Source organism: Delphinus delphis, chromosome 4 (assembly GCF_949987515.2).
Source record: "Delphinus delphis chromosome 4, mDelDel1.2, whole genome shotgun sequence".
NCBI classification, from domain to species: Eukaryota; Metazoa; Chordata; class Mammalia; order Artiodactyla; family Delphinidae; genus Delphinus; species Delphinus delphis.
The window spans coordinates 66,536,333-66,550,327 of record NC_082686.1 but is presented as its reverse complement, the minus strand read 5'-3'; the positions used below and the strand labels follow the sequence as shown (position 1 = coordinate 66,550,327).

The window sequence follows — 13,995 nt, the reverse complement described above, 5'->3', positions numbered from 1 at the left end:
CTGGAAGAAGCAGGTAGCACTTTGTTCCACTGCCAGGTTGTATCAGTGCACTCAGCAGGATGCTGATCACCCATCTCCATACAAGCGGAGGCAGGTGGCAGCAATCCAATCCTGACGCAGTAGTAGTAGTGAGTCTAAATTAGCAGTTGATCTTCCATCCCCTTACAAGCATAAGGAAAAGTTGTTCTAATTCCCCCACCAAGATAGCATCAGTGGAGTCCAGGGGCAACAAGATTGAATGAGGTAGTATAAGGTGGGGCTAGTCATCATTAGCCTTCACTCACACCCTCCTAGCACTCCAAGTCAGCAAGGTGGTCATTCAGAACCAGAATCCTCACTTCCACCTGACAGCAACAAGACTGAACAAGGTGGGTGAAGCAGGGCTAGTCAGCAACCACACTGTATCAGAGAATCCTAGTAGGAGCTGAACCTCTATTCACATTGATGAGGCAAAACAAGGTGGTGCAGGGAGAAGTGATTGATGCTATGCTTCTTATATCTCCTGATGTCACTGGAGCACAGTGGGAAGATGAACTTCCACCCCATCCATTTTAAGTGAGGCAGTGTCAGTCACTATCCTTTTTCTGGGGGTATGTTGACAGGGCTCACCAAGTAACTGAACATGCACACCCACCTGGCACTCAAACTGCAAATGAAGAAGTAAAACTGTCACTATTTGCAGATGACATGATACTAAATGTATAACATCCTAAAGTCTCTATCAGAAAACTACTAGAACTAATAAATAAATTCAGTAAAGTTGCAGGATACAAAATTAATATACAGGAATCTGTTACATCTCTATACACTACCAGAAAGAGAAATTAAGAAGACAATCCCATTTGCAATTGCATCAAAAAGAATAAAAGATCTAGGAATAAGTTTACCCAAGGAGGTAAAACACTTATATACTGGAAACTATAAGACATTGATGGAAGAAACTGAAAACAGAAATAAATGGATAGATATACTATACTCTTGGGTGGAAGAATTAATACTGCTAAAATGTCCATACTATCCAAAGCAATCTAAAGATTCAATGCAATCCCTATCAAAATACCCATGGCATTTTTCACAGAACTAGAACAAATAATCCTAAAATTTGTACGGAACCACAGAAGACCTCAAATAGTGAAAGCAATCTTGAGAAAGAAGAGCAAAGCTGGAGGTGTCATGCTCCCTGGTTTCAGACTATATTACAAAGCTATAAGTAATCAAAACAATACGATACTGGCATAAAAGCAGACACATAAACCAATGGAACAGAATCAAGATTCCAGAAATACACCCATGCATATATGGTCAACTAATATTTGACAAGGAAGCCAAGAATACTTAATGGGGAAAAGGCAGTCTCTTCAATAAATGATGCTGGGAAAACTGGACAGCCATATGCAAAAGAATGAAGCTGGACATTATCTTACACTACACACAAAAACTAACTCAAAATGGATTAAGAACTTGAACAAAAGACCTGAAACCATAAAACTCCTAGAAGAAAATATAAGCAGTAAGCTCCTGTAAATCATTATTGGCAATGATTTTTTAGAGTTGACACCAAAAGCAAAAAAACAACAACAAAATACAAAACTAAGTGGGACTACATCAAACTAAAAAGCTCCGGCACAGCAAAGCAAACTGTCAACAAAATGAAAAAGAAACCTGTCATATGGGAGAAAATATTTGCAAATCATGTCTGATAAGGGATTAATATCCAAAATATATAAAGAATTCATATGACTCAATAGCAAAAAAACCCAAACAATTCAATTAAAAAATTGGCAGAGGAGCTGAATGGACATTTTTCCAAAGAAGATATACAGATGGCCAAGAGGTACATGAAAAGGTATTCAACATCACTAATCATCAGGGAAATGCAACTTAAAACCACAATGGGAAACCAGCTCACACCTGTTAAAATGGCTATTACCAGAAAGACAAGGAATAACAAGTGTTAGCAAGGATGTAGAGAAAAGAGAACCCTTGTGCACTGTTAGTGAGACTGTAAATTGGTGCAGGCACTATGAAAAACAGTATGGAAGTTTGCAATTGACATGTAAACACTACTATATTTAAAATAGTTAACCAACAAGGACCTACTGTATAGCACAGCGAACTCGGCTCAGTATTCTTTAATAATCAAAATGGGAAAAGAATGTGAAAAAGAATGGATACTTGCATGTGTATAACTGAATCACTGTGCTGTACACCTGAAACTAACACATCATTGTTAATCAACTATACTCCAATATAAAATAAAATAATTTTTTTAAGAATAAAATAAAATAGAACTACCATACAATCCAGCAATTCCACTTTGGGGTATTTATCAGAAGGAAATGAAAACCTAACTTAAAAAGATATCTATACTCCCATATTCATTGCAGCATTATTTACAATAGCCAAGATATGGAAACAGCCTAAGTGTCCAATGATGGATGAATAGACAAAAAATGTGGTATACATAGAGAACAGAGTGTTATTCAGCCATATTAAAAGAATGAAATCTAGCCATTTGTGATAACATGGATGGACACTAAAGGCAAATGCTGACTGAAATAAGTCAGACAGAGAAAGACAAATACTGTACAATCTCATTTGTAGTGGAATCTAAAAAACAAACAAACAGAAATACTGAACACGTAGATATAGAGAACAGATTGGTGGTTGCCAAAGGTGGGAGGTGTGGGGTGGGCAGAATCAATGAAGGTGGTCAAAAGGTCAAACTTCCATTGTAAAACAAATAAGATCTGAGGACATAATGCATAGTGTGGTGATTATAGTTAATAATACTCTATTGTATATTTGAAAGTTACTAAGAGAGTACATCTTTAAAGTTCTCATCAGAAGAAAAAAAATGTTTGTAACTATGTGTGGTGATGCATGTTAACTAGACTTATTGTGGTGATTATTTCACAATATGTACAGATACCAAATCATTATGTTGTACACCTGAACTTAAGATAATGTTATATATCAATTACACCTCAATAAAAAAAGAAAGAAAATGATCCAGCAATATGCTGTATACAATAAACTCACTTCAAGTACAATGACATAAATTTACAGTAAAAGAATGGAAATAGATATAACATGTAAACATTAACTTGTTTTTAAAAAGTAGGAGTGGTTATACTAAGATCACATAAAGTCAATTATAGAGCAAAGAGAATTACTGGAGATAAGTAAAGACATTACATAATGGTAAAGGGATCAATCCATGGAAGATATAACAATCCTAAATGTGTGCACACCAAACCACAGAGTCTCAAAATACAGAAAGCAAAAACTAATGAAGTTAGAAAGAGATAAATATATCCAAAATTAGAGTCTGGAGAACTAATTCACTCTACTTTCAGGATTTGACAGGAATTTTCAGACAAAAAATTAGCAAGAATATGGAACTCAACAACACAATCAACCAACAATATCTAGTTGACAAATAGAAAACATTCCACTCAACAAGAAAAGAATGCACATGTTTTTCCATAGTCCATAGAGTATCCACCAAGACAGATCATATCCTAGGCCACAAAACAAATCTTAACAAATTTAAAAGAACTGAAATCATAAAGAGTGTGTTTTCTGACCATAATGATATCAAAACTAAAAATCAATAACAAGAAAACTTCCAAACAGTTGCCAATTAATTAAAATACTTCTAAGTAACTGATGGTTCAAAGGAGTCTCAAAGGCAATTTTTAAAACTACATATGATTGAATGAAAATTCAAATGCACATATCAAAATCTGTGGAATCCAGTTAAAGCCATGCTGAGAGGAGAATTAATAACACTAAATGTATACCTTAGAAAAGAGAAAGGGAACAAATCAGTAACGTAGGTTCCTACTTCAAAAAACTAGGAAAAAAGAGCAAAATAATCTCAAAGAAAAGTAAAGAAAGGAAATAATAAAGATAATTCAGAAAAAAATTGAAAAGAATAAAACAGAGAAAAATCAATTAAACAAAAGCCTAGCTCCTCAAAAACAAAAAATCAGTAAAATTTAAAAACCACTAGTAAGACTACAAACTATGCAAATTTAACAAGATAAAAGAGAAAGCTAAAATAGTCCTAAAACTAATTTTTAAAAGTGAATCTGTAATAAAAAAAATCTCACAATCTCTAGGCCCAGGTACTCTCATTAGAAAACTCTTCCAAACACTTAAAGAATTAACACCAATTTTATACAAACTATTACAGAAAACAGAAGCAGAGGGAACACTTCTCAATTCATTTTATGAACCCAGTATTACCCTAATACCGAAAGCAGATAAAGACAATAGAAATAAAAAGTTAACTCAAAATGGAACCTGTATTTAAATATAAAATGTTTAACTATAAAATTTTTAGAAAAAAATGAAAGAAAATAATTAAGATCCAAGGTTAGACAAAGAGTTCTAAAAGGTGATTCCAAAAGAGCACATGCCAGTCTCTGGTGTCTGAGCTGATGGCCATGGGTCACGCCCATCTCTGGAGCTCATTTAGGCGGTGCTCTGCCTTCTGTGGGCAGACAGGGAAGGAATCCCCTCTCCTCACGCACCCCGAAACAAAGGTCTCTTGCCTCTTAGGCAGGTCCAGAGTTTTTCCTGGACTCCCTCCCGGCTAGCTGTAGTGCACTAGCCCCCTTCAGGCTGTGTTCACGCAGCCAACCCCAGTCCTATCCCTGGGGTCTAACCTCTGAAGCCCTAGCCTCAGCTCCCAGCACCTATAAAGGAAAAACTGAAAAACTGAACTCTGAAAGGCCCTGTTAAGAGGGTGAAAAGACAAGTTAAAGACGAAGAAGACAAATATCATATTATCACTTATATGTGGAATCTAAAATATGATACAAATGAATTTATTTACAAAACAGAAACAGACTCACAGACATAGAAAACAAACATGGTTACCAAAGGGGAAAAGAGAGGGAGGGATAAATTAGGAGTTTGGGATTAGCAGATATAAACTAGTATATATAAAATAGATAAACAAGGGACCTTCAAGATGGCGGAGGAGTAAGACGTGACGATCACCTTCCTACCCACAAATATATCAGAAATACATCTACATGTGGAAGAACTCCTGTAGAACACCTACTGAACACTGGCAGAAGACCTCAGACTTCCCAAAAGGCAAGAAAATCCCCACGTACCTGGGTAGGGCAAAAGAAAAAAAGAAGTTAACAGAGACAAAAGAATAGGGATGGGACCTGCACCTCTGGGAGGGAGCTGTGAAGGAGGAAAAGTTTCCACTCAATAGGAAACCCCTTCACTGGCGGAGACAGGGAGTGGGCGGGGGAAGCTCCAGAGCCACGGAGGAGTGGGCAGCAACAGGGGTGCAGAGGGCGAAGCAGAGAGATTCCAACACAAAGGATCAGTGCCGGCCAGCACTCACCACCCTGAGAAATTTGTCTGCTCACCCACCAGGGCGGGTGGGGGCTGGGAGCTGAGACTCGGGCTTTGGAAGTCAGACCCCAGGAAGAGGACTGGGGTTGGCTGCATGAATACAGCCTGAAGGGGGCTAGTGCACCACAGCTAGCTGGGAGGGAGTCCAGGAAAAACTCTGGTCCAGCCTAAGAGGCAAGAGACCATCGTTTCGGGGTGTGCGAGGAGAGGGGATTCCTTCCCTGTCTGCCCACAGAAGGCAGAGCACCGCCTAAACGAGCTCCAGACATGGGCATGAGCTGCAGCTATCAGCTCAGACACCAGAGACTGGCATGAAACACTAACACTGCTGCTGCAGCCATCAAGAATCCTGTGGGCAAGCACAGATCACTATCTACATGCCCTCCCCACCCACCCACTCTCCGGGAGCCTGTGCAGCCTGCCACTGCCAGGGTCCCATGATCCAGGGACAAATTTCCCAGGAGAACACACGGCACGCCTCAGGCTGTTGAAGTGTCACAGTGGCCTCTGCTGCTGCAGGCTCACCCCGCATTCCAATTATAATAACCGTACCCCTCCCTCCAAACTGCATGAGTGAGTCAGAGCCCCCTAATCAGCTGGTGCTTTAACCCCATCTTGTCTGGGTGGGAATAGAAGCCTGAGGGCAACCTATACACAGAGGTGGGGCCCAAACCAAAGCTGAACCCCAGGAGCTGTGGGAACAAAGAAGAGAAAGGGAAATTTCTCCATGCAGCCTCAGGAGCAGTGGATTAAATGTCCCCAATCAACTTGAGGTATGCTGCATCTGTGGAATACCTGAATAAACAACAAATCAACGCAAAATTGAGGCAGTGGACTTTGGTAGCAACTGCAGACTTGGAGTTTGCTGTCTGTGACTGACTTGTTTCTGATTTTTATGTTTATCTCAGTATAGTTTTAAGCGCTTGTTACCATTAGTGGATTTATTTTATTGGTTTGGTTGCTCTCTTTTTTCATTACTTTTTTTTTATTTTAATAATTTTTAATGTTATTTAAGTTTATTTCTTTATTTATTATTAATTATTATATTTCTCCTTTTTCTTCCTTTTCTTCTGAGTCGTGTGGCTGACAGGATCTTGGTACTCCAGGCTGGTGTCAGGCCTGAGCTTCTGAGATGGGAGAGCTGTGTTCAGGACATTGGACCACCAGAGACCTCGAGCCCCATGTAATATCAATCGGCGAGAGCTCTCCCAGAGATCTCCATCTCAGCACTAAGACCCAGCTCCACCCAATGGCAGGCAAGCTCCAGTGCTGGACGTCCCATGGCAAACAACTACCAAGACAGGAACACAACCCCACCCATTAGCAGAGAGGATGCCTAAACTAATACTAAGTTCACAGACACTGCAAAACACACCACTGGATTCAGCACTGCCCACCAGAAAGACAATATCCAGCCACAGCCACCAGGACACAGTCACCAGTGTCCTCCACCAGGAAGCCTACACAAGCCACTGAACCAACCTTACCCATTGGGGGCAGACACCAAAAACAACGGGAACTACAAATCTGCAGCCTGTGAAAGGAGACTCCAAACACAGTAAGTTAAGCAAAATGAGAAGACAGAAAATAGGCAACAGATGAGGGAGCAAGGTAAAAAACAACCAGACCAAACAAATGAGAGGAAATAGGCAGTCTACCTGAAAAAGAATTCAGAGTAATGATAGTAAAGATAATACAAAATCTTGGAAATAGAATGGAGAAAATACAAGAAATGTTTAACAAGGATGTAGGAGAACTAAAGAGCAAAGAAACAATGATGAATAACACAATAAATGAAATTTAAAATTCTCTAGAAGGGGGCTTCCCAGGTGCCGCAGTGGCTGAGAGTCCGCCTGCCAATGCAGGGGACATGGGTTCGTGCCCCAGTCCGAGAAGATCCCACATGCCACGGAGAGGCTGGGCCCGTGAGCCATGGCCGCTGGGCCTGTGTGTCCAGAGCCTGTGCTCTGCAATGGGAGAGGCCACAACAGTAAGAGGCCCGTGTACAACAACAACAACAACAACAACAAAAAATTCTCTAGAAGGTTTCAATAGCAGAATAACTGAGGCAGAAGAACGGATAGGTAACCTGGAAGATAAAATAGTGGAAATAACTACTGCAGAGCAGAATAAAGAAAAAAAGAATGAAAAGAATTGAGGACAGTCTCAGAGACCTCTGGGACAACATTAAATGCACCAACATTCGAATTATAGGGGTTCCAGAAGAAGAAGAGAAAAAGAAAGGGACTGAGAAAATATTTGAAGAGATTATAGTTGAAAATTTCCTTAACATGGGAAAGGAAATACTCAATGAAGTCCAGAAAGCACAGAGAGTCTCATACAGGATAGATCCAAGGAGAAACACACCAAGACACAAATTAATCAAACTATCAAAATTAAATACAAAGAAAGAATATTAAAAACAGCAAGGGAAAAACAACAAATAACATACAAGGGAATCCCCATAAGGTTAACAGCTGATCTTTCAGCAGAAACTCTGCAAGCCAGAGGAAGTGGCAGGACATATTTTAAGTGATGAAAGGGAAAAATCTACAAAAAAGATTAGCCAGCAAGGATGCCATTCAGATTCGATGGAGAAATTAAAACCTTTACAAATAAGCAAAAGTTAAGGGAATTCAGCACCACCAAACCAGCTTTACAACAAATGCTAAAGGAACTTCTCTAGGCAGGAAACACAAGAGAAGGAAAAGACCTACAGAAACAAAGCCAAAACAATTAAGAAACTGGTAATAGGAACATACATATAAATAATTACCTAAAATGTAAATGAATTAAATGCTCCAACCAAAAGACATAGACAGGCTAAATGGATACAAAAACAAGACCCATATATATGTTGTCTACAAGAGACCCACTTCAGACCTAGGGACACATACAGACTGAAAGTGAGGGGATGGAAAAAGATATTCCATGCAAATGGAAATCAAAAGAAAGCTGGAGTAGCAATTCTCATATCAGACAAAAAAGACTTTAAAATAAAGACTATTACAAGAAACAAAGAAAGACACTACATAATGATCAAGGGATCAATCAAAGAAGATATAACAAATGCAAATATTTATGCACCCAGCACAGGAGCACCTCAGTACATAAGGCAAATGCTAACAGCCAGAAAAGGGGAAATCGACAGAAACCCAATAATAGTAGGGGATTTTAACATCCCACTTTCACCAATGGACAGATCATCCAAAATGAAAATAAATAAGGACACACAAGCTTTAAATGACACATTAAATAAGATGGACTTAATTGATATTTATAGGACATTCCATCCAAAAACAACAGAACACACTTTCTTCTCAAGTGCTTATGGAACATTCTCCAGGATAGACCATATCTTGGGTCACAAGTTAAGCCTTTGTAAATTTAAGAAAATTGATATCATATCAATTATCTTTCCTGACCACAACGCTATGAGACTAGATATCAATTACAGGAAAAAAAATGTAAAAAATACAAACACATGGAGGCTAAACAATACACTACTAAATAACCCAGTGATCACTGAAGAAATCAGAGAGGAAATCAAAAATATCTAGAAACAAATGACAATGAAAACACAATGACTCAAAATCTATGTGATGCAGCAAAAGCAGTTCTAAGACGGAAGTTTATAGCAATACGATCCTACCTCAAGAAACAAGAACAATCTCAAACAACCTAACCTTATTCCTAAAGCAATTAGAGAAGAACAAAAAAAAAAGCAAAGTTGGCAGAAGGAAAGAAATCATAAATGAGAGCAAAAAAAAAAAATAAAAAATAAATGAAGGAAACAATAGCAAAGATCAAGAAAACAAAAAGCTGGTTCTTTGAGAAGATAAACAAAATTGATAAACCATTAGCCAGACTCATCAAGAAAAAAGGGAGAAGACTCAAATCAACAGAATTAGAAATGAAAAAGAAGTGAAAACTGACAGTGCAGAAATACATAAAGGTATGTGACCACCTAGAGGGGTGGGATAGGGAGGGTGGGGGGAGACACAAGAGGGAGGATATATGGGGATATATGTATATGTATGGCCGATTCACTTTGCTATAAAGCAGAAACTAACACACCATTGTAGAGCAATTATACGCCAATAATGATGTTTTTTTTAAAAAAAGAAATACATAGAATCATGAGAGATTACTACAAGCAACTATATGCCAGTAAAATGGACAACCTGGAAGAAATAGACAAATTTGTAGAAAAGCACAACCTTCCGAAATTGAACCAGGAAGAAACAGAAAATATAAACAGACCAATCACAAGCACTGAAATTGAAACTGCGATTAAAAATCTTCAACCAAAAGCCCAGGACCAGATGGCTTCACAGGCAAATTCTATCAAACATTTAGAGAAGAGCTAACACCTATCCTTCTCAAACTCTTCCAAAAAATAGTAGAGGGAGGAACACTCCCAAACTCATTCTACGAGGCCACCACCCTGATACCAAAACGAGACAAAGATGTCACAAAAAAAGAAAACTACAGACCAATATCCCTAATGAACATAGATGCAAAAATCCTCAACAAAATACTAGCAAACAGAATCCAACAACACATTAAAAGGATCATACACCATGATCAAGTGGGGTTTATCCCAGGAATGCAATGATTCTTCAATATACGCAATTCAATCAATGTGATACACCACAATAACAAACTGAAGGATAAAAGCCATATGATTATCTCAATAGGTGCAGAAAAAGCTTTCGACAAAATTCAACACCCATTTATGATAAAAACTCTCCAGAAAGTAGGCATAGAGGGAACTTACCTCAACATAATAAATGCCATATATGACAAACCCACAGCCAACATCATTCTCAATGGTGAAAAACTGAAACCATTTCCTCTAAAATCAGGAACAAGACAAGGATGTCCACTGTCACCACTATTATTCAACATAGTTTTGGAAGTTTTAGCCACAGCAATCAGAGAAGAAAAAGAAATAAAAGGAATACAAATCGAAAAAGACGAAGTAAAATTGTCACTGTTTGCAGATGATGTACTTTACGTAGAGAATCCTAAAGATGCTACCAGAAAACTACTAGAGCTAATCAATGAATTTAGTAAAGTAGCAGGATACAAAATTAATACACAGAAATCTCTTGCATTCCTATACACTAATGATGAAAAATATGAAAGAGAAATTAAAGAAACACTCCCATTTACCACTGCAACAAAAAGAATAAAATACCTAGGGATTAACCTACCTAAGGATACAAAAGACCTGTATGCAGAAAACTATAAGACACTGATGAAAGAAATTAAAGATGATACCAACAGATGCAGAGATATACCATGTTCTTGAATTGGAAGAATCAATATTGTGAAAATGACTCTACTACCCAAAGCAATCTACAGATTCAATGCAATCCCTATCAAACTACCAATGGCATTTTTCACAGAACTAGAACAAAAAATTTCACTATTTGTATAGAAACACAAAAGACCCCGCATAGCCAAAGCAGTCTTGAGAAAGAAAAATGGAGCTGGAGGAATCAGGCTCCCTGACTTCAGACTAAACTACAAAGCTACAGTAATCAAGACAGTATGGTACTGGCACAAAAACAGAAATATTGATCAATGGAACAGGAGAGAAAGCCCAGAGATAAACACGTGCACATAGGGTCACCTTATCTTTGATAAAGGAGGCAAGAATATACAATGTAGAAAATACAGCCTCTTCAATAAGTGGTGCTGGGAAAACTGGACAGCTACATGTAAAAGAATGAAATTAGGACACTTCCTAACACCATACACCAAAATAAACTCAAAATGGATTAAAGACCTAAATGTAAGGCCAGATACTATAAAACTTTTAGAGGAAAACATTTACAGAAACGGGATGACACTAAAACAAAATTTGGGAGGAAATTCACAGCCCTACAGGCATATATTAGAAAAGAAGAAAGTTCTCAAATCTGTGACTTCAGTTTCCACCTTAAAACACTAGAAAAGATAAAATGAAACCCAAAATTAATCAAAAGAGGGGAAATAAAAAAAATCAAACCAGGAATCAATGAAATAAAATATAGGAAAACAATACAGAAAAGCAATGAAACCAAAAGTTGGTTCTTATGAAAATCAGTGCAGCTGATAAGCTTCTAGCCAGACTAATCAGGAAAAAAGTAGAAGACACAAATCACCAATATCAGGGATTTTAAAAGGAGCATCAATACTTATCTCACAGACATTAAATATATGCCAATAAATTTGATGATGTGGGTTACTCATTGCTAAAGAAACAGTAAACTTTATTTGGTCATAAATATTTCACTTACCTAAATATTTAAGGAAATGTAATTCGTATTAATATAGCAAATAATGAACCAAAAAATAAGGATACATTCGTATAGCACCAGTTCTCGTCCCAATAGCCAAGATTTTCTGAACTGGATCAAAGGCTAATGCTGTGGGCTGATAAGGAAAACCATGCCGAACTGTCTGAAAGAGAGAAAACAGTGAAAATAGTCATCAGGGAAATAAAAATTAAAATCACAACAAGATACCACTATCCAACCACCAGAATGACTAAAATAATTATTTATTTTTTAAAAACTACTACCAAGTATTGTTGGTAGAAGTGTAAAATGACACAACCACTTTAGAAAAATGTGCTGTAGTTCTTTAAAAACTAAACATATACCCGTCCTATGACCTAGAAATTCCACTCCTGTGTATGTACCCAAGGAAATGAAGAGCATATACCCACATAATAATTTGTATATGTCCCTAACAGCTTTATACATAACAACCTAGAAACAGCCCAGGTGACAATCAACAAGAGAATTCAAAAACAAAACTGTGGTATATGCATACAATAGAATACTACTCAACAATTAAAAGATAAACTAATGACAGAAGCCAAAACATGGATGATTCTCAAATATATTATGCTAAGTAAAAGAAGCAATACACAAAGAGTACATATAGTATGATTACATTTATATTAAATTCTAAACAAGTAAAACTAACCTATGGTGAAAAAAATCAGAACAGTGGTTGATTTGAGGAGAACTGACTGGAAGGGGTATGAAGGAACTTTATTTTGACAAGGTTTGAATTACAAACATGTATACTTTAGTCAAAACTCATCAAACAGTACAATAAAATTGTGACAACATATAAATACATATATGAGTGTTCCAGTATAATTCTTTCAACTCCTTTGTATGTTTGAAAGCTTTCATAATAACACAGCGGGAAGAAAGGAAAGAAAATATAAAGAGTTCATAATATCACAAAAGAGATAAGACTAACATGTAAAAAAGGAATATGCAATATTAGACAGGAGCTAATTTCAATATGAAATGTGCTATAACTTTTCCAAAAAAATAGAGGACCCACATAGGTCAGGATAAAAGGGATTCTATACCTTTTCAGCCACATATTTAGTGCTCCAAAAACTATTTTTAATGGAAATATCTTTATAATAAAATATGGCTTTTGTAAACATTTGAAGATGAAAAGATTAACTATAGCATGTAGTTTATCTAAAACTCATTCCCCAGAGAAAACACGGTAAGGAGTTCATTGCATAAACTCCTCATTTTCTTTTAAAGCATATATGAACATATATGCATATGCATATTAACTAATATATAACCAGATCTGTAATCTGGTTTTCTCCCTTAGCAGTATATCATAGAAATATTTCCACAAAAAAATATGTTTAGATGTCTAATGCTTCAACCTATTTAAAAGTTGCAGAGCTTATTATAGTATGAATATACCACAATGTCTTTAACCAACCAACTACTGTTCTATAACCTCCAAAGAATTCTCAACTAAGTTGGTTAAAAAATTATTACTAAGAAGACCCATTTTCTATTCATGATCCTTAACTGAGGTGTTTCCCTTTGATTCTGAACTGTCCTTCTTATTTTGACTTATAAACAGAATTGTCAACAGGAAGATATTCATAATCTTCATGCAGATCAATGTGGATAACAATAATTGAATATAGTTTCTCTCAAAAAAAAACAGAACAGGTGGGAACACTTCCCAACTCACTCTATGGCCAGTATTACCCTGATCCCAGAAACAAAGTCATCACAGAAAAGAAAACTAAATACCACTAATTCTTAATTAATATAGGTATAAAAATCCCCAATAAAATATTAGCAAACCAATTCCAGCAACATATAAAAAGGAAATACAATGTGACTTGGTAGAATTTATGCCAGGAATGCAAGGTTGGTTTAACATCAAAAAATTAATGTAATATCCTATCTCAATAGAACATAGGACAAAAATCACATGGTCACCTCAATAGATGCAGAAAAATTATTTCAGAAAATCCAACACCCACTCATGTTAAAAAGCACTGAATAAACAGAACTGTAGAGAACTTCCTCAATCTGATAAATGGCATGTACAAAAAACCTACAGCTAACATCATACTAATTAGTGAAAGAATAAGTGCTTTCCCTCTAAGATCAGGAATGAAACAAGTATGTCCGCTCTTGCCACTTCTACATCCTATCCAGGGCGATTAGGCAAGAAAAAAAGAAAGACATCAGATTTTTTTGAAAAAAGAACTAAAACTATCTGCAGATGACATGATCTTGTGTATATAAGCCTAAGAAATACACTGAAAAA

The 13,995-nt window shown here is 36.8% G+C and overlaps 1 protein-coding gene across 5 annotated transcripts in view; it reads right to left on the bottom strand.

Annotated features, from left to right (window-relative positions):
* Positions 1 to 13,995, bottom strand: part of STXBP5L (syntaxin binding protein 5L) — a 360,323-nt gene that overhangs the window by 300,545 nt on the left and 45,783 nt on the right. For all 5 annotated transcript variants that reach the window (XM_060010734.1, XM_060010730.1, XM_060010732.1 and 2 more), the window contains exon 3: positions 11,741 to 11,838. In XM_060010734.1, coding sequence (XP_059866717.1) covers positions 11,741 to 11,838 — 98 coding nt within the window. The remainder of the gene's footprint in view (positions 1 to 11,740; positions 11,839 to 13,995) is intronic.